The 21,925-nt window shown below is 35.9% G+C and overlaps 1 protein-coding gene across 2 annotated transcripts; it reads right to left on the reverse strand.

Annotated features, from left to right (window-relative positions):
- Positions 1-1,779: 1,779 nt before the first annotated feature.
- Positions 1,780-21,654, reverse strand: LOC128620626 (ferroxidase HEPHL1-like). 2 transcript variants are annotated; one of them, XM_053645836.1, is made up of 19 exons: positions 20,498-21,654; positions 19,206-19,450; positions 18,238-18,450; positions 16,487-16,711; positions 16,087-16,341; positions 13,743-13,914; positions 13,440-13,570; positions 13,015-13,146; positions 11,556-11,761; positions 11,274-11,418; positions 10,852-11,064; positions 8,449-8,542; positions 6,892-7,031; positions 6,638-6,766; positions 6,070-6,176; positions 4,927-5,146; positions 4,382-4,521; positions 4,085-4,244; positions 1,780-3,665 (listed from the first exon to the last, which is right to left on the reverse strand). In XM_053645836.1, the coding sequence occupies exons 1-19, from the start codon at positions 20,668-20,670 to the stop codon at positions 3,592-3,594; spliced, it is 3,174 nt and encodes a 1,057-aa protein (XP_053501811.1). In that variant the 5' UTR covers positions 20,671-21,654; the 3' UTR covers positions 1,780-3,591. The 2 variants fall into 2 exon arrangements, with proteins under 2 accessions (XP_053501811.1, XP_053501810.1); XM_053645835.1 differs by having other exon boundaries at positions 8,449-8,656.
- Positions 21,655-21,925: the final 271 nt, after the last annotated feature.

The following is a 21,925-nucleotide window of genomic DNA, read 5'->3' on the forward strand; positions in this document are numbered from 1 at the left end:
ATTCCCTGCTACGGTTGTAAACCTCAGGCTCCATATGTTTTGAAAGGATGTCCATTTTTACAGAAATTATTCAATATTTGATGATACTACTTAAACTGCTATGATACCATAAGACTTAGATTCTTAAGGCAATTAATTGATATTTTGAAGATCCCACTGAATCTACAGTAGGATCCATCTATCCATTTTCTGTACAGCTTATCCTACACAGGGTCGTGGGAAGCCTGGAGCCTATCCCAGGAGACTCGAGGCACAAGGTAAGGGACACCCTGGACAGGGTGCCAACCCATCACAGTATTACAATATGATTTCAATTATATGATTTTAAATTTCAGTTAATAAGGCAACGGTTTGACATTTGACCATACCACTGAATGTGCTTTGATACTATATATGATTTACTACCCACGATACTAGCCTCAATATGTCTCAAACTGATATGTGACCAGCCTCATTTAAAATCCGATGTAGGCCTATGCTTAATTTGCGAATGATAATGTAGAGAAAGACTATTTTAAAGATCAGAGTTACAGCCAAATCAGCTAGCCTGTTTACAAACTGGTTTAAAAATATTAAGTATTTGTCTGTCCACATTGATAATAATCAATTCATAATCTATTCCAATAGATAGTAATCAATTTATGATTGTTGCCTTGACAGATGCATCAATCCAAATCGTCTGGTCATTACACCCATAGTTCCTATACCTGAGCTGGTTTATTGATCTTGTTCATATTATATGAAGCATTCTTCAGCATTAGGGCAAGGTAAAATGTATTGCAATTGGTGAATCTGTTGACAAATAGCTACCTGTCAATATGTTATGACATTATCTATTTCTGAAATCCTGTGTAATAGTCTACCAATTACACAAACAGAAATTCTTACTTTGTTACCCAAATTCACTCTCCTCCCTGTTTTGTCACTGAGATATTGGATGTTACCACTGTAAGTGGTGAAGCAACAACTCACATCCACATTGTTTGTTTTATATAAACATATAATTTGAAAGAAACAAATCAAAGAAATTAGCACCCTGTCCAGGGTGGACCCCACCTTGTGCCCGATGCTCCCTGCGATAAGCTCCAGGTTCCCTGTGACCCTGAAAAGGATAAGCGGTATAGAAGATGGATGGATGGATGGATGGACAAATCAAAGAAAGTCATAATGGCATTGATACCCATTAGTGCCACTGTGTGGGGAGCTAGCACTACTGCACGCCTTGTGCTGGAAGCAGGAGTTATAAGTTTAGATATTACGCAAAAGAATGGCATTATCATAATATTAAACTCTAAAAACCCTAAAGGATATGCTGAATTTAGATATATTCAGAAAGATTGAAACAGTTTAACCTTGCTGCATTTATTTTCTGCCTTGAGAATTCAAAGTCAAAACTATTACTAACCCTTACATTAAAACTGCTTGATAGACATAACATACTTAATTCATGTAAAATCATATAAGGGGGTGTGGTGACCCTGAAAGCTTGAGGTAGGAACAATTACAGTATATAAGCGTTGATTATTTCTGAAATTATAAAATCATCACGATTAATAGATTCCACATATTTATGATCCATATAGAAATAATATACAGTGTGTATATATATATATATATATATATATATATATATATATATATATATATATATATATATATATATACAGTACATATAAATCATGTACAAATGTTTATAAGTGAATTATTTTAGTAGGCCTAGTATTCTGAGATATTTCAGGTACTGATTTCAAATGATTTTAGAAATTGATGTTGATTTTTTATTAACAATTTGTTTTTTACCTGCTGCTGTTGCTGTTGTTGTTGTTATTATTATTTTTATTGCTATAAGAAATTAATTATAAAATGTCACTGAGACCAACATCTTAATACGTAGTAATATTTACTTATTTGTCTTAGTATTAGAATATGCTGAAGGTCTTTTGAAGACTTTTCTTGTTTTTGAACTTTCATTCATTGATGCCATGAATAAATATTACATTAAATTCTATAAACATATATAAAAGTATTTATTTTTTTATTGAGGATGAAAGTAAAGACCTACACCTATATACATAATGGTCTACACAGTGAAATTATGTATCCCACATTACTAAACATGTCATTAAAAATTATTCTCAGTAAGCCATGCTTCTGATTCTGATGCTTCTGAAGATGATAGAACATTTTCCTTCACATATAGATAATCAACACTTTGAGGACTTCAGAAAAGGATTGCGTGTCAGATAATTTAGTTTTATTAAAGGCAAGAAATCATAGACTTGGTGAAAATTCCCAATATATGGTAATTCACCCTACTACTACAGAGCCCATCTGGTGACTTCCGTTCTTTTGTTTTGTTTTATGTATAATTTATTAATGCTATTAATGATTGAGAAAGGAAAGAGATTCATTTGGCATCAAGGTCTACACAGAATATAAGCTTTTCTGCACAAATGGAGTAAAGAGAATTTTATTTTTATTTTCTTCTTTGAATGAACTATACGTGTATAGTCACTTGCAGTGAGACATGGCATAATTTATAACAAGCACATATCTTACCCTATGTGCTCTAAGATCTCTAAGTCATTAGAATGCGATGGTTAACTGATAATGATTGACTTAATAACATGAGAGAACCAGTTAATCACATAGTAAAGCATAGGGTAGCCATGACGCCTTACTAAGTTATGGCTATGCAGTTGGATCCAGTTCCCTTGCATTAATCAGGTCTCACATTATTTTTCTAAAAAAGGGATATCACCAGCAGGGCTCTGTAAGATACAGAAAAGTCATGCTATAGACTTTTAAAGGCTATGGTCATGTTTTAATTAAACAGCTAAAACAGTTAAACCCTAAATATAAATCTAAACACTCAAAGTCAATTCACTAAAATGCATCTCTGTCTGGCAAAAGCAAACAGATATGGAGAGTCTTCTTCATCCATCCTGATTACTGAAGTGATTTAGACACAACAGAGGTTTAGATGTCTGGTCTGTCTGGGTTCTCTCATAGGTAGTTGCATATATTTCTTTGGTTGTTCCTCTTCATCTTCTTGGCCACATTCTCTCCTCTTCTACCTTCTCCTTCTCTCTTTGGCCTCTCTTCATGTCACCAAACATACAAAAGAGCTCACCTGAGTACTTTTTTTTTATCTGTGTATTCAGTGTGAAATACTTTAGAAATATGTGTTAACATTTAAGCTTGCGCTTAGTCCATGAGAACTATATTTCATTTGACTTGAATTATGCTGAGTGGAATGATGTGTATTGAATGACAAAGTAAGGTTAAGTGTGCTGTTGGATTAAATGTGCTTTTAATGCAAAAGAGTTTAGGTATGAAATTTGTGTGTAGCTGGTGAACATTGCCTAAACTTTTAAGAAAAAATGTGTCATAACTGAAGAAAATATTTATAAAATTTTCTTCAAGGTTTTGGAATTTCTGTTAGTGACTGTATAACTAAGATTTTGGTTGATAATCTTCCATTTATTATGCACCACTAAAACATAATAGATATATGTATGGTTTTTTTTTAACAAAACCTATAAAGTATCTATAAAGTATCTATAAACTATATTTTAGTTAGTTACTAAATCACTTTAGTCCAAGGGTGGAGATAAAGGCCAAGATGGTGACTACGCCCAGGTGATGAGTCACAGCACTGGCACCTAAAACACAATTTTCATATAAAACATAAAACAATTGTGCAATCTCTTCTACATCTTACATTTTTAAATAATTGCCAACAAGCAGTTTAGTTCAAAGCTAGCTTTCTCAGTACTCAACTCTCTATGTGGACTGTAACAAAACTTTATGTCCCACCATACACTGACTTCCCTTGACATCTTGATGGAACATTAACACCTTCAGCTTGTTTGCAGCCAATCAAGGTAGTTATAAAAGTTATTTTATTATCATTTGTAAATAATCTTTTACACTAACTAACAATTAGTGATTTTTGCTTGTTGTGTTTTTGGTAGAAGATAAATGGTGCTGGTGTTTTCATTAAAAGGTGTGGTCATGAAATGAACTGCAATTTATGTGTTTTTGCATAGAGAGTAAAAAAAAAAAAGCTTTAAAAAATCACCTGATCTCTTGATGATGTAGGTGGTCTCCATGCCTGCAAGAATGTGGTCATCCAAATGGCAGTGCAGCAGCCACGTTCCCTCAGTGTCTGCCACTATCTCCAGTGTCTGAAATGTGCCTGGAATCAGGTCAAACACATCGGCCCGGTGGGGCAGGTCTGTCTGCTCCATGGAACAGAATTAAAGAAAGATAATTACATTTGGTCAGTTTCTTGGTTTAAAAAATAAATTTCTATTGATGTTATTTATTTGTATCTGAATAATTAAGACTACCATAACTTGTTGTATTTCATTATCACCTTGTAGATGAAGGTCTGGCCATGTAGATGCACTGTGTGCAGATCCACTTCACTACCCAGCCCAAGGAGATACCAGTTTGCTTTCTCCCCTTGCCGCATTTCCACTCCCTGAAGGTTTCCATACACCTTGCCATTAATTGCTGAGAAATCGAGATGAATAGCACAATACTGACGGTGGACCCTCAATTTTGAGTATTTGTAAATAATTGTAAAGGTATAAAAGTGGGCGGCTGTGGCTCAGGTGGTAGAGCGGGTTGTCCACTAATCGTAGGGTTGGCAGTTCGATTCCTGGCCCACATGACTCCACGTGCCAAAGTGTCCTTGGACACTGAACCCTAAGTTGCTCCCGATGGCAAGTTAGCGCCTTGCATGGCAGCTCTGCTACCATTGGTGTGTGAGTGTGTGTGTGAATGGGTGAATGAGACACAGTGTAAAGCGCTTTGGTTAAAAGCGCTATATAAGTGTGCCATTTACCATTTAAAACTATAAAATGAACAGCTATGGTAATAAGTCAAGATAATGAAGTTTAAGAGGTAAAGTCTCACCATGCATTTTATTACTCTCTACAAAGTCGTCATTTCTGATTGGAGGTTTTGAGCTGTTGTAGTAGGTTTGGATGTTTTGCTCCAGGTACCATGACATGTTCTCATCAAAGATAAAGAAAAGAAGAGCGAACTCTCTATCCACGTCCAGTCTTTGTCTTCTTTGGTTTAGTATCCCTTTCCTGCAGATAACCAGGGGTCCAATTAGCCCACTGACTGTGTCCTAAATATACAATTCAACAAACAAAAATTTGTCACACTATGTTCAGTTCATAATGTCAAAAATGTCTTTATATTCTGGATGCAGTGACTTTAGATACTGTGTATTATTCGTAACTGTATAATATACACTATATGGCCAAAAGCTTTTGAACACTTGACCATCACACCCATATGTGGGCCTTCCTCAAACTCTTGCCATAAAGTTGGAAGCACATAGTTGTATAGGAAGTATTTGTAAGCTGTAGCTTTGCAATTTCCCTTCACTGGAACTTAGAGGCCCAGTATGACAATACCCCTGTGCACAAAGCGAGGTCCATGAAGATATGGTTTGCCAAGATTGGTGTGGCAGAATTTGAGTGGCCTGCACAAAGCCCTGACCTCAACCTCACTGAACACCTTTGGGATTTGGCCATTTAGTGCAATCAGTGAATCAAAATAAATCAACTCTTTTCTGAAGACAGATGGATTTGCAAGCACAAAAGAATAGTTCCTTCTTCACAAAACAAGCACCCATACTGCATTAATCAGGCTATGTGTGGCATAAAATATGACTAAAATGTTTAGCTTCTGATATCTGATGTTTAGCTTTCATTTTTTGCCTGATAAACAGATGCCTGTCACTAGCTTTTTAGAGATTTTCATCAGAATATTAATTCATTTAGTATTTAGTACATTGTAATGCCCATCATTACTCACTGCTGCAACTCTAATTCACAGTTATTGGTTAAACATAATTTTTTTTAAAGCCTATGTTATAATTAAGGTTTTGATCTATAATGACCCATTTAGGCATCTTAGGCATGTGACAGATCGCTGATAAACATGACATACAGTATGTAAAGAACAATATATGTAGTTTATAATAAAATCTATTTCAAGGTCCCAATATGTGCATGTATTCATACACTACTCATAAGAGATCACCTTAATGAAGTCCACAGTAGAGTAGTAAGCAAATGTGATGCAGTTTGGATCAGCGACTCCTGGGCCGGAACTCTCTGGAACAATCCACTGGTACATACTCATGTTTCCTGTAGTTAATGATTACATCACTCTATTTAAAAATTCATTCAAATATGTTTTTATTATATCCAAAATGATATATGTCTCATTACTACTTAGAATTCACAGTATATATAATTATTGGCATGGTCATCTATGCATGATGCATTATCATAACTGCTGCTGCTTTGTCAATCTAAATATTCAATTGAGTAATTGTAATTGTGATATTGCCTGAGGTCTTTTACTAAATTGCATTAATATAATTAACTAATGAAATAAAGACTCAGATTGAACTCTACTATAAGTTTAAAGCCAATATAAATACATACTAAAACTTTAAGTATACGATATATTTGCTATATTAAATCAGTTAAAAGTAACATTATTTATTAGCCTAAATTGGCTTATGATAGCAAGACCTTTAAAACTTGTTTTATTAAGCAGTGTTGTAGGTTTGGTTTGCAATATGATGTTGAAGATTCCTCACCGGGCAACACAGGTTTTGGATTCTGAGGTGAAGTTTTCACTCCATGAGGCTGGATAGAGTATGGACGGCTAGCCTTATTAAGAAATGTAATATGAAGAACTTCACCGACCTCTGCCCTGATGATTGGACCTAACAAAATATGCCCACGTACAGACACATAGAGTCATTGGTTTACAGATGACAGTCACACTAGATGACAATTAACTAATGGCAACAAAAGCATTTAGAACAGTTAGAGAACCATAACTTTGTACCCAGTATTTCCAGATGTTTCTCTGAAGACTGCCGCTGCTTCCTGGTGCTGAAGGTGGCATCCGTGTACTCTCTATAAACCACTTTTTTATATTTGGAGCCAAGCCTGTTCTCACCAGTCCCCACAAATACACTGCCTGGACTAAGAAGCAAGGCATCCATTACAAGTTCAATAAAGACTGCAACAATAATAAAAACACAAAAAACTATATCTGGCAATAGAAGGTAATGGAACTTAGGAATAGGAAGTAAAATTATATCTAACAGGTTAGACATCCCAGTAAACACTACTGGATCAATAGTGAGGAAGTAGAAGCTGCATCACACCACCTAAGCATTACCTAGACAAGGCCTTTCCTCAAAACTCAGCTTAAAAACTAGACAGACACTGGTGACAGAAGCCACAGTGAGGCCAACAATCACTCCGAATTAGTTACAGAGTACAGTGGCTGAGAGTGGAGTGAAGGTGCACCAGACAACTAAGCTATCGTGGGTTTAGCTGCTACAGTGCCATGCAAAGTACATTAACTGTCCTTATGCTCCTCTCATATCATGTTCAAAATTTACACACCTTGTTTTCCTGCTCAGCATGAAAGGAATTTTGTGTTTCTGTTTCAACCCCTTTACTGGTAAAAAAAAAAAAAAAAAAATTGACATATATATTATTTTTTCCCCTCACACTAACTGAATGGGTGAGCTAGTGTTTGGTAGAATTTAGAACTGTAAGCCAATAAGACACGAGTATTTCCATGTATTTTCCTATAAAACCTGTCTGATTGGTCTTGCCTCCGTTCAGTGAAGATAGAAAATTACACCACGGCCATCTTCTTTGACTGACGTTCAGTTACTGTACATAGTGACAAACTGCTTCAAGTGGAAAATTATTCGAGGCTAAAGAAAAAAAACTTCGGGGCTACAGCTTTAATGCAGGCTATATTTCAATTAACACCATCCCTACAGTGAAATATGTTGGTGAAATATGATGGTTTTATTTTTTGTTAAGATCTGATGACATATAATAAATTCTGACATTGAAAAATTAAATTAAGACTATATTGGTTTGGAATAATAATAAAAAACTGTCTGGAACAGTCTGTTTTATTTGTAATCGAGACAATTCTGATGACTTTTAAGGGGACTGAATACTTTTGGAGTGCACTGTATGTGTTTGTATTGGACATGTGACAGATCAATTTTACTGTGTCACAAAATATCTGAACTTCCATATCAGGCTTCCAATATGCAAATTCAAACCATGCCATACCAATTTACTAGGAATAGGAGACAGTCCACATCAGTTTAGGGGTGCTTCAAATTTCCATAGTCATAGAGTAAGGATTACTTTATAAAATTATAGGTGCTTCTGTTGCATTTTCTGTTGTATAATGACATTCTGTACAAAAGCGCTAAGTCAAGCAATTTATTCAATTCAATTTATTCAATTTGTTCAATGCAAAAAAAAGGAAAAAATTTGGTCATGCCATTTCTGTTGGTCTAGATACCTGAGTTTTCTGTGTGTGTGTGTGTGTGTGTGTGTGTGTGTGTGTGTTTGTATATACCTATTCTCCTCTGTAACATTGAAGAGATGGAGCTCCCAGGTGCGATTTGGTGAGTAGTCCCACTCTAGCTCTTCTGCAGAAATGTAGTAGTGTGCTGTGGGAGCAGAGGGAAGAGCAGACAAGTTCTGCCCACAATTCTTTACTCTGTACTGCTGCCTCATCCCTCCCATGTAATGGTCACTCACTTTGCAGCTCACCTCAAAAAGCCCTGTATTCACACACAACCAGACACACATGCACATATAACATATGAACCACCCACAGTTCATCAGGCCAGTGGGTTTAACTAATGCTCTTATACACATCACTGAAGAGCAGCTGAAAGTCTAAAGACAGAAGAGTGATATGTCAGTGATATGTCAGTGATTCTCTGCACTTTAACATTAAAAGTGCTTTAGAGTGTTTTCACATATAGTTCTTTTTATATTAACCATACTCAGGCCTGTTAAAGTGGACCCGAAAGGAACTAGCTGCAAATGGCCTCAGTGCTTTTGGTGTTCACAGTCCAAGTGGACTCAAAAGGGGACTCAGTTCTCTTTCTGGACCTTTTAGCATTGATGAGATCTCAGAGCACTTGTTCATGCCATTCCTCTTTTACCATAGTTTAACAGTGAATAGTGAATATGTGTAACACTGTATAGTGTCATTCAAAATGCTTGCTTAACATGATGCTATCATTTGGCTGAAATATGATGACATTTGTTGTGTTCATATATGCACATGAAAATGCAGAATGATTGATCTGAGACCACTTGGAGCACTGAAATAGACCAAGTGTGAAAACACCCTTAGTCAAAATTATAGCTATAGTGGTTAAGTAAATACAAGAATGCTGGACAATTTTAACTCACTGAACCCACCAACCATTCCTGCCCATGTATGCAAAACAACAGCATCAGACTATGTACTGGCAAGTGGTATTCATTTAAATGGGTGATGGTGTAAGAGGCTGAGCAACACTGCTGGCATCCAGCAGAGAGCAGCAGCAGCTCACAGTGAGAGCAGCCATGTGCAAAAACTTGAGTTGCCCAGAATTCTCCAGCAGGCTGATTAACTTGAAATGCCTGCACCTGCCATACAGGATACTTAAGGCCAGCCTTTGACAGAGCCTTTCATAGCAATTTTGTAGAACGGTGACTTGTATGGTATGTATAGTATGAAAAGAAATGTAAGAATAAAAAAAGAAGCTGAAAAGAAAAGCAGCTAGAAAGTGAAAGAGAGAAGGGACAAAAGAGATTTAAGGTATGGCCAGGAAAAGAGAAAGAAACTAGGACAAAGATATATGACATCATGGAAAAGAAGAGAGAACTAATGGATAAAAAGCATCTTTGAAACACCCCCCTGGAGATTTCGAAGTTGCATGAGCCTAATTACATTTTATTTGTCTCTATTTAGTAAGAAAGATTCTATTGTTTGAGGATGCAATTTTTGTGTCTCTTTTGATTGGTTTTCCCACGTTTTTCCTGACTCTGCGCTGCAGGAGTGCCTACCCCATCTGTAGCCCAATGTACCTGGTGATGCAGTGGTTGAGTGCAGAGTGTGGACATTCCTTATTCGAGTCCTTATTCGGATATTTTTCAAAGTGCACATAAACACACCCAGACCCTTCTCTTAAACCTTCATCTAATCTATATATAAACCCTGCTTGCTCATTTATTTATAAGCAAGCACAGGTTTTCACTCTGCACTTGGGTCCACACTGAACAATACCATAACAGATGGGGTTAGCATTTTCCCCTGAGCGGTGGTATATTTGTAGTGATTAAAAAAAATTACATATTAGAGAAATATTTAAAAACTGCAAGGTTAAGTATTAAAAATTAAGTAGAATAATTAAGTAAACACACAATCTTATGCAGCCTTCCAACTGACTGCTTAATGTGTTACATCCTTTCATGAAATAATTTATAGTTGTCAGGTAGTAGTATATAAAATTTTATGTTTTCACAGTGCTTTTCCAGCACCACGTTACAAAGCTATTAACAAAGCTACATAAGCTGCACTATTTGGCAATGATGCAAATTCACATAGTTCACTAAACATGACTTTCATGCTTGCAATGTTTTTTACACTGAATGTCTGACACAAAACAGGTGTTTATTTGTTTATAATTTTGCTTTAAATTAAATTAATTTATTCCTTGTCAACAGCAACCTTATCCTGATCATCTGAAGTATCACCTGGTGTATCTGGAGCCTATCCTGGGAACACTGGGTGCAAAGTGACCTTCAGTAGTGCACACCTACACACCAACATTCACATACATCTATGGACAATTTAGTGTATTCACCAATCCACCTATCAGCCCCTGACTGAATGGTGAGAAGAAGCTGGAGAACCAGACAAATTATCATTTTAAAGAAAAACATTAGTATAAGCAAATTTACCAAAGGCATGACTGACCGGTTGTATTTGGTTGCATGAAAACCCTGACAGCAGTGTGTGGAAACACGGCGAGAGTGTCGCGGGTGATTCCGTCTCTGCTGAAGGTGTTTCCCTGGAAGTAAATCCCATGCATATCCACATCTGTGCCAAGTCCTAGGACGTGCCATCTGACCCGTTCACTCACACACATCTCCAGTCCTGGTAGATTACCATACATGTAGCCATTCACCGCTGCACCACACCGAACAAACACACAGATCAAACTAGCCAGCATGTAATATCATATTTTCATATTGTAATTAATGAAAACCAGATTGCCTAAAAGAAATTAAAATGTTGAATAATTCAAAACCTTTAACAACTCCCATGTTTTCACATTGAAAATGAAACTTAAAATTCAGTTCTATGAGTTGAGTAAGTGAAATGAGTGTGTATGTTACCATGCATTTTGTTGCTCTCCTGAAATCCCTCATTCTCTGGGTCTGATTCATTTGTCCCATATGTCTGAATGTTCTTCTTCAGATACCAGCTCAGGTTTTCATCCATCATAGTGAAGAGCAGGAAGAACTCTTTGTCCACATTTTTCTTATATTATCAAAAAAAAAAATTCTTATATTATAAAAAATGTTAAAATATATTTTGGAAATGTTCATATTCTTAAATGCATATCATTCTCTTGGTATTCCCTTGGTATATGCAGTAAACTGTAGAGAATATAATACCTGAGTATTATTGGTGCTCAGTGTACCTCTCTTACACACAAGCAGAGGTCCAAAGAGGCCAGAGTTGGTGTCTCTGATGGGGTCACTTGAGGAGAAGTACAGGTAAGAGATGCAGTCCTGATCAGTCTTAGATGGTCCCTCTCTCACATACCACGTGTAGTTGAAGGAATCCCCTGGCTTCACGTGAGATCCATTTTTTTCTGTATCTAAAAATCAAATATAAAAGACACCAAATATGATAAATCTAGAAAACTACCTATCTATCTATCTATCTATCTATCTATCTATCTATCTATCTATATATATATATATATATATATATATATATATATATATATATATATATATAAAACAAATGTTTGAATAACTCATTGACTCCATGCATTTTTAATTACATTGAAATACTAATTATATCTTTATAAGTGACCGGCAATTTACAAAAGGTATCAATATTTTTACAGCATTTCAGGGTGCACTTCTGTAGAGTATTATTGCACCTTGTGGTCAATAATGGGAACTGCAACATGTGTTAATAGAGGCCATAAGGGCAGGGGCAATTTTACTGGGGGAAAGAATTATATGTAATACATTTCCATAAAAAAGGCAAACTGTAAGTGCATACACTGTGTCTAAAAACCAGAACCATTTCTATTGTAAGATATATTGCAAATATTAGGAGAGGGAAAGAAGGATTATTCTGTGGATAATGTCCACACATCAAAAATACATATGAAGTACTTTTCCCATGAAAAGGATGAGGAAAAGAAAAATCATGTCTCCCTTTTAAAATTCCTGAACTTTTTGGGCTTGTTTCAGATTGTGTGGTTTCTGAAATGTAGTTGGGCTGGACATTCTGCTGAAACCTATAAACACTGGTTAATTATTATACCTCAAACACAACTGAACAAGGGTTAGCTGAACAAAGGATACCATGTCCTTCTTCTTCTAATACCACTCAAAAACAAGCTGCTAATTTGCATGCTGGATGACTGTATGTTGTCATCTCTCAACTGCCAATTAAGGGATTACTCAAAAAAATTCACTAGATACAGTAGTAGTTTGTAGCATAAGTCATGTGTCATAGCCTCTTGACCTTTCTGTATGAGGTTATGGCCTTATTAATGTTGTCCAGCCCCAACAAAATGTATGGATATATGGATACAGTAAATAGCTATTTTTGCACAATGACTGCCTATTTGTTGCAGCACCACCCAACACACCACCTGAAGTCAGTTCATATTTAATACCAGTGCCTTAATTTAAATCATTTCATTTTTACTTTTAAGTACTAGGGCACATTAAAAAGGGGGAATACTTTTTAACTTTAACTTCAGTTTATTTGTTACCAGATGTTTCTCATGTAAAATATAGGATGAAGATGAAATTACAGCAGCAAAATATAACTGGGCAATGAAGGAAGAAGATGCTTGGTTGTGGTTCTGTATCATTGTCTTATTACCATCCTCATATTGAGCTCCCTCAGATGACTTTGTGTACTGGAGGCCATGGGGCTGGACGCTGTAATTTCTATCAGCTTTGTTCAGAAATGTGACCTGTAAAGTATCCCCGACCTCAGCTCTTAGTACAGGACCTGAAGAGAAACAAAAGCAAATAGTAGAGAATAATATCAGTAAAACAGAACATTTCAAAATCTCCCTATTTGAATGATACTACTGTATCTGAATGATATGGAAATATAATTACTGTATCTGTGACATTTTATATGTTTGGAATGTAAATCATGATCTCTGGTTACAATCCCCATACTGTTTTTATATAAAAATAATAATGTTTTCATTCATATAATTATTTATTCCCATAACTGGCTAACCTTTATATACCAAATACTACCAAATAATGTCAAATTTAAAAAGGTATGTCTACCTAGTATGCCCAGGTGTGCATCCGTGCTGCTCTTTTCTGCAAATGTTTCATCAGTGTATGCTCTATATACCACCTTTGTATATTCTCCACCGAGGTGACCATTACCTTTCCCAAAATACAACTCTGAATGCCTAAGAAGAGTAAAAAAAAAAGAATGCTGATAGAGTATAGCATTTGAATGATGCAAGAGGAAATTCTAGACAAAAACTGTACAGGTAGTCAACAAAGTTTGACACTAGGATGATATAATGTCATTATAAAATAGAAACAAGAAAATGAATTGAAACTAGTGCAGCTCTATACCTCTTATTTTCAGTTAGTGAAAGGTTAGTCAGACTGTCTATCCCTGATGGGGCGTAGTTCCATCGAACCAGCTCAGCAGCAATGAAGTACTTCCTCACTGTCCCATTCAGAGGAATGAGAGAGTTTGTCTCACCAGCACACAGTGAAACATTGAACAGTGCCTGCATACCATCTGCACACAAACATCATTACTATATCCAGCATGACAACACAGCTGAGTAGACATGCAACACTCATACAGTTTTACTTAACAATCCAGCTTAGTGCACACAATGCATGTATTTTTTTGTTTGTTTAAGGCAAAAGAAAATATATGTCTGTGGAAATGTTGTTCCAGTCATGGTATTACTGTCATCTCATGATGGTACTTCCACAGAATATACAGTGGATATAAAAAGTCTACACACCCAAATGTCAGGCTTTTGTGAAGTAAAAGAATGACACTAAGATAAATCGTGTTAGATCTTTTCCTACCTTTTCCCACCTTTTTCCCCACCAATGTGAAATTGCAAAGTATACAAATAAGTGAAAAAAACAATAAAAACTTTTTAGGGAAAAAAGAAAAAACTTACAATAACATAGGTACATAAGTGTGCACACCCCTAAACTAATACTTTGTTGAAGCACCATTTGATTTTATTGCACCACTGTCTTTTTGGGTAAGAGTCTATCAGGTTGGTACATCTTGACCTGGCAATATTTTCCCACTCTTTCTTGCAAAAGCATTCAAGATCCATAAAATTGTAAGGGCATCTCCTGTGCACAGCCTGCTTCAGATCACCCCACAGATTTTTTGTTGGATTCAGTTCTGGGCTCTGGCTTGGTCATTTAAAAGCATCTTCTTTTGATTAAACCATTCCTTTGTTGATTTGGATATATGCTTTGTGTCACTGTTGTGCTAGAAGGTGGAACTCATTTTCATTTTCAGCTTACTAGCAGACACCTGAAGGTTTTGCACTAAAATCGACTGGTATTTGTAGCTATTCATGATTCCCTCCACCTTGATAAAAGCCCCAGGTCTGGCTGAAGAAAAGCAGCCCTAAAACATGATGCTGCTACAACCATGCTTCACTGTGGGTATGGTGTTCTTTTGGTGATGTGCTTTTTTTGCACCAAACATACCTTTTGGAATTATGGACTTATTATACTTTTTGGAATTGGTCTCATCGGACCATAACACATTTTGTCACATGGTTTGGGGTGATTTAGTTGAGCATGGATGCTTTTTGTGACAAAGGGCTTCCGTCTAGCCGCCCTACCCCAAAGCGCGGACATGTAAAGAATACGAGAGATTGTTGTGACATGCAGAGAGTAATCAGTACCTGTCAGATATTCCTGCAGCTCCTTTAATGTTGCCGCAGGTCAATTGGCAGCTTCCCTGCTAAGGTTTTTTTTTTTCTGTCCTTTTATAAATTTTGGAGGAATGTCCTGTTCTATTATAAAAGGGTGTGCACATGTGTAACCGGGTCATTGTAACTTTTGTATTTTTCCAATTTTTCCCTAAAATGTTTCGGATTGTTTTTCACTTAATTTTTTTACATTGTAATTTTGCATTGAGGGTGGAAAAAGTTCTGACATGATTTATCTAGGTTTTTTTTTTGTTTTTTGTTTTTTTTTAACAGCACAAAAACCTGCTATTTTAACAGGGGTGTGTAGACTATCAACTGTACATACACAATATGGGAGAAATATTCTTTATAAAATACACTAAAACACAGTTTTCAAAATAATAGTCTGCTTTACTTCCAACAATGAATGTTTAAAAAATAAGAATTTTTAAAAAGTACAAATTCTGTTCCACAATTTTTAAATAATTTATTTATTTGTTTGTTTATTTGTTTATTGATGTTTCAGAAACCCACTTTTTAAAATGTATTTTACAATATTCATAATATATTGTCTAAATAACTATAAATATAGTTGCAATATAAACAGTTTGCATATCTGTTTATAAATGCAATATAACTCATCTCTGATCATATGTTTGCAAATCTTTTTAAACCAACCCAGCTGCAATATTCAATCCCCCCCACCCAAGTACTCCATGTGCATTCTTCCCAACTTCTAAGTCTAGTAAGTTGTTTGTCCAATCTTCTGACATATTTGTTACAATTTGTACAAATGCCACCTTTGTCATGGAAGAACAGGATACACACACCTTTTATAACAATGGTGAATTCTATTTATTTTGTAGATAAATGATAAAATAGATAAACATTTTCCTTTTTCAGACAAAATTTATGGGGCTTGTAGTAAACACAGTATCTGTATCTATGTCATGCATTCTTGAAGATACTTTCAAATGAAAGCTAAAAGTGTACCTTCCTCAAAGCTAAAAGTGTACCTTGCATATGGCTGTTAACCTGACAGTTCAGCAGCCATCTTCCTAGTGTTAAGGGCTCCATCTCTGCAGTCATGAAAGAGGCAGGAAACAGGCTGACACTGTCGACACGATGTCCTTGAATCAGCAACGTCTGCCCATGAAAATATGCCGAGTGGATGTCCACCTCATTGCCCATGCCAATAAAATGCCATGAAACTTTTTTGTTCTGGCACATCTCAATCCCAGGAAGGTTCCCATACACATATCCATTAATAGCTATAAAATAAGATGAAGAATGATATTCTATGGATAGTTTTTTCTGATCGTTGTTTTTTTTTTAGAATTTTAGAATTTTACCTCTGGTTATGACATTTACAAAAACTGTCCCAAAGATAGGTATACAGTCCAAAGAAACACTTACCATTTATCTGGTTAGAGCGTTTGAAATCAGGATCAGAGGGGATGACATTAGCTGGATCCAAACAGAATGTTTGGATGTTTTCATCTAGGTACCAGCTCAGGTTTTCATTCACCACGGTGAATAATAGGAGGAAGTCCTTATCAACATCTGTCCTTCGTACCTGAGAGTTGGTAAACACTGATGATACCTGGGAATAGTTCACTTCGGAAACAGGCTGCAGGATTCCTGATTGAAACAGACCATGGATATTAGTGGTTGTAAATTAATAGAAATAGAATATTTGGCATTATTTGGATTGACCAGAAAATGCATCCTAAATGAATACAAATACAAATTCAAACAAAATTCAGGGGAAAAAAGTTAACGGTGGTGTAACACTAATTCATCCATCCATTTCTGTACAGCTTGTCCTACACAGGGTCGCGGGGAGCCTGAAGCCTATCACAGGGGACACCCTGGCATCATGGCATAAGGTGGGGGACACCCTGGATTGGATGCCAACCCATCAGAGAGCACAATTGCACACAAACTCACACACCCACTCACACACTATGGAAAATTTGGAAATGCCAATCAGCCAACAATGTATGTCTTTGCACTGGAGGAGGAAACCAGAGTACCCAGAGGAAACCCCTGAAGCACGGGGAGAACATGCAAACTCCGCGCACACATGGCAGAGGCCAAAGTGACCCTCCAACCCTGGAGGCACATGGCAAAAGTGCTAACCATTAACCCCCTGTAACACAAATTCATTTTTAAAATACAATAAATCTTGTTCATTCATTGCACATGTTTTTCGTAATTTATAAATAATCAATCTCCAACATTATTAAAATAAAATGTTCTCAGAAAATCATATGGGTATTATAATGAAATACCACTTAAAGGATCCCATGTAAACCAGTGTGTCCCAGGTTTATAATATATTCTGATAAGGTGTTCAGAGAACATTTCTAATCTTTCTGGAATGCAAAATAAACCTAAAAAAAAAAAAATAAGTAAATCTGGAAAAATATTATTAGATGTTATTACTGTAACCTAAAAAACTTATTGTATTAAGTTATTATTGTAGCCTAAGTTTTGTGATTTGGGACAGACATCACTATTTTGAAACAGTTATCCTGCTTATTCAGCCATATTACATTAAAGCTTGTCAGAAAGCTCCACAGGGTGTGTTAGTTTAAACACACACACACACACACACACACACACACACACACACACACACACACACACAAACACACTTCTGATGTAGATCATGCCCACTTCTGATTTAAATCTGAATGTGAAAAGAGATATTAATATTTTAAGCACCGGACAGATACAGATAATGTCCTTGGCTTTAACCCCTAATAATAGTCTTACTTAATGAACAATGAAACCAGAGACACAATAGTCAAATTACTACCACTTGTCTATGGATATACAGTGACCCAGGCAATCTGTTTAAATTGTATACCAATATGATGTAAAAGTTTTGTTTTTTGTTTTGTAAAAGAAAACTAAATTATTAGCAAAATAAATTAGAGCTGTACATTTCCTGCAAGTCAGATATACATGGATATACATTGAAAATTTTATAGCAATATGATATGAAAGTTATGTTAGAATACCAAGTATGTCTTACTTGTATGTCTTATCTCAGTGATTAAGTGTTAGTTACTAGGTGTTTACACTGTATACTGTATGTGAATGCCTGGGAACAACAAATGAGTGTCATTTGAAATACTCATCATTTGAAATGAAAGTACCTTTCTTGCAAGTTAGCAGGGCTCCTATAAGTCCAGAAGAGATGTCTTTGAAGGCAATCACATGTGAATGGTAAGCCCAAGTCAGACAGTTGGGATCTCCCTGAGTGGGAGCAAACTCTGGCTTTACTGTCCACCTATAAGTATAATTTCCACCAGGAGGAACATTATCATCCTGCTTCTTTGCTCCAGAGGTCCCATCTGGATATAGGGCTCCTAGTACACATAAAATAAAATTAGTCCTAGCATTGCACAGTCTTCTAAATATGGGATATCACTGGTAAAGATATCAGTTAAGAGGTAATAGGTTTGAGTTAAGAGGTTATGCTGATAGAGGGATACTGTTGAACAAGCTCTTCTTTTTTTGGACATAGAATATCAGCAACTTTCAACATGCCTTCATAAACTGCCCTTCAGTCTCAAGATAATACATTTTGCCAGTGTAGAATGTTAGCTCATTATCAGGTTGGCTTCAGTTCAGCGTCCCTCTGCCCAAAGGAGTAACAATGGCACTAACTGAGCTCCGACTTTATGGCTACAGGACTTCCTCTATATTAGGTGTCAGTGTACTAGAAAAAAAAACCTATTGACTAAGAAACAATAAAAGATAAAGAAAAAGCCTAGTCATTTCCAAGACCTTATCAAGTTTAGTCTACATCATATGAATAAAACTGAAGAAATAGGATGTCCTACATAGAAGATAATGACTGCATTATGACGCAAAACATCTTTCATGATTATTCACATTACTGGAATCCTGTTTTCTTCAAAGGAAGGTGTTTTGTTTTCAAGTAACAAAACCAAACCACAGTTACCACAGTTGGCCCTGAGCATGAAGCTGATCTACTAAATAAATGTTTCATTGCATTGACTTCATTCTGCTTTATTGCTGTTGAATTTTAAAACCAAATATTTTTAAAGTTTATTCAATGTGTTTTAAAAAAATTATTATTTTTTAAATAACATTTTACCCTCTGAGTCCTTCTCGTAGTGGACTCCATGTGGGTGAATTGAATATCTTCTGGAGGCAAAGTTCTTCAGGTGGATCACTATGACGTCTTCAGCCTCAGCCCGAATTACAGGCCCCAGGTAACCCAGCCAAGTGGGTTTGAGGATCTCCTGTGTGTATGTCGCATCTGTGTACTGCCTATATACGGCTTTCTTATACACATGGCCAATCCGATGGGGACCTTGAAGCAGGAACAGAGATGCGTGTCTAGAACACAACAAACAGCACAATGGTTTCTAATACTAGTATTATTTTCAGCATAATAAACATGAAATAAAGGATGTCAATGCTTCTAAAAATCTAAATGAAATGTGAAAGTAAAACTAAACGTGGTTTATATAACCACATTTGTATATGTGTGGATATGTGTGCATATGCGGTATGTATGTGCGTATGTGTCTTGTTACATATTTGACTTACATTAATAATTGACATAAATATTTTGGAGCAAAAGAACTGGTCTAAGATAAGGTAATCATGTCGGAATATGTGTATTAATGGCATTAAAAGGCAAAACCTGACACTACATTAGCCTGCATTGAGTTGTTCATTTGAAAGGGAACATGACAATGAATTGTGTACCTGAAACTGAACCAGACAAGTGGTTATACATATTAAATGGTCTTTAAAGTGCATCTATTTTTTCTTATATGTATTGCAAACTGATTATAAGAATAAAATTCAGGGATGGAAAATACCATACTGCATGTAGTTATAATTTTGGGGCATTAATAATCTAAGGAAAACTTTTATACTCCTGATATTTTTATTTAAACCTTCAAATATAAAAGGTCTTTTCTTCCCTCATCTGGTCAGTGAGAATATGCTTAAAAGTATAGCAACATTTTAACTGTCACTTAACTGCATTTTGTGATTGAATACTTTTTAATTGAGTAAGATTTTAACACCATCTCTAAACTACTTTCCCTTAAGTAGGGGATAATTTCTCAGTCTTTGATTACTTCATTTTAGCTTTTAAGAATCTTAAATGTGCTAATTTATTTTGAAACACACACACACACACACACACATACACACACACATTAACAATAACAAATTTGTTAACAAATAACAAAAAACAAGTTTCATACTATTCAATAACATATTGCCTTTTTAATCATATCACATAACACCTTATCTCAGTGTTTGTTTTAGGTAGTGCTGTGTGATATAATGATATAATATTGATATATTGAGCCAAGCTTGATATAATAATAAAATACTGCGAAAAAATTACAAAATATTGAAACTCACTCATCCTGAGTAAATGGTTTCCCAGTGATGTGGTTATAACCACCTGGCGCATAATCCCAGTTTTCTTCTCTTATCCCGATGAAGAAGGTTCTTGTGATGCCTTCATTTTGTCCAACGAGAGTGCAAAAACTGATTAAACTAAATAAATACCACCGATTTATATGAAAGTCCATAGTGTGGACTGCAGCGTGTCGGCTATGAGGTGCACTGAAAGGTAAGAATGCTGAGGAGGGTGACAGATGACAGAAAGTTTCAGCCTGTGTGAAACATGAAACATCCCAAAAGCATGAGGAAACTGAGCTTCCCCGCACAGCAAGCAAGGACCAATAAGAGAGAAAACCTGTATAACAGGCTAATATTTATAGCAGCGTTAAATTGCTTAATGTTGTTTAAATTTCATACTTTCCACATACTGACATGCATATGCTTGCTTCTTGTATTAAGTGCAAGTTAAAGATTGATCCTTTGTATAAGCACTATAGCCTATAGCTTCAATCGATATAAAAAGTCTACACAACCGTGTTAAAATGGCAGGTTTTTGTGACGTTAAAAAAAAAAGAAACCAAGATAAATCATGTCAGAACTTTTTCCATCCTCAACATAAAATTACAACGTACAAAATTTAAATGCAAAACAATCGAACATTTTAGAGAAAAATAGGAAAAATTTAAAAAGTTACAATAACCTAGTTGCATACATGTGCACACCCCTAAACTATATTTTGTTGAATCACCTTTTGATTTTGATTTCACTCAATCTTTTTGGGGAAGAGTCTATCAGCATGGCACATCTTTGACTTGGCAATATTTTCCCACTCTTTCGTGCAAAAAACATTCTAGATCCATCAAATTCTAAGGGCATCTCCTGTGCACAGTTTGCTTCAGGTCACGACACAGATTTTTAGTTGTATTCATAAAATTGATCTTCTTTTGGTTAACGCATTCCTTTGTTGATTTGGATGTATGCTTTGGGTTATTGTCATGCTGAGATGAAATGCCTTCTTCATCTTACTAGCAGGTTTGGACTAAAATTGACTGGTATTTCCCACCACCTTGATAAAAGCCCTAGTTCTGGCATGATGCTGCCACCACCATGCTGCACCGTAAGTATGGTGTTCTTTTGGTGATTTTTTTGCTTTTTTGCACCAAACATACCTTTTGGAATTGTGAAATTATTATACCTTTCAGAATTGGTCTCATCAGACCATAACACATTTTGCCACATGGGTTGGGGTGATTTAGTTGAGCTTGGCTGTTTTTTTGGTTGTTATTTTGTGAGAAAGAGCTTCTGTCTTGACACCCTACCCCACAGCCCAGATATGTGAAGAATACAAGAGATTTTTGTCACATGCAGAGAGTAATCAGTACTTCTCAGATATCCCAGCAACTCCTTTAATGTTGTTGTAGGTCTGTTGGCAGCCTGCCTGGT

Source organism: Ictalurus furcatus, chromosome 16, assembly GCF_023375685.1.
Source record: "Ictalurus furcatus strain D&B chromosome 16, Billie_1.0, whole genome shotgun sequence".
NCBI lineage: Eukaryota > Metazoa > Chordata > Actinopteri > Siluriformes > Ictaluridae > Ictalurus > Ictalurus furcatus.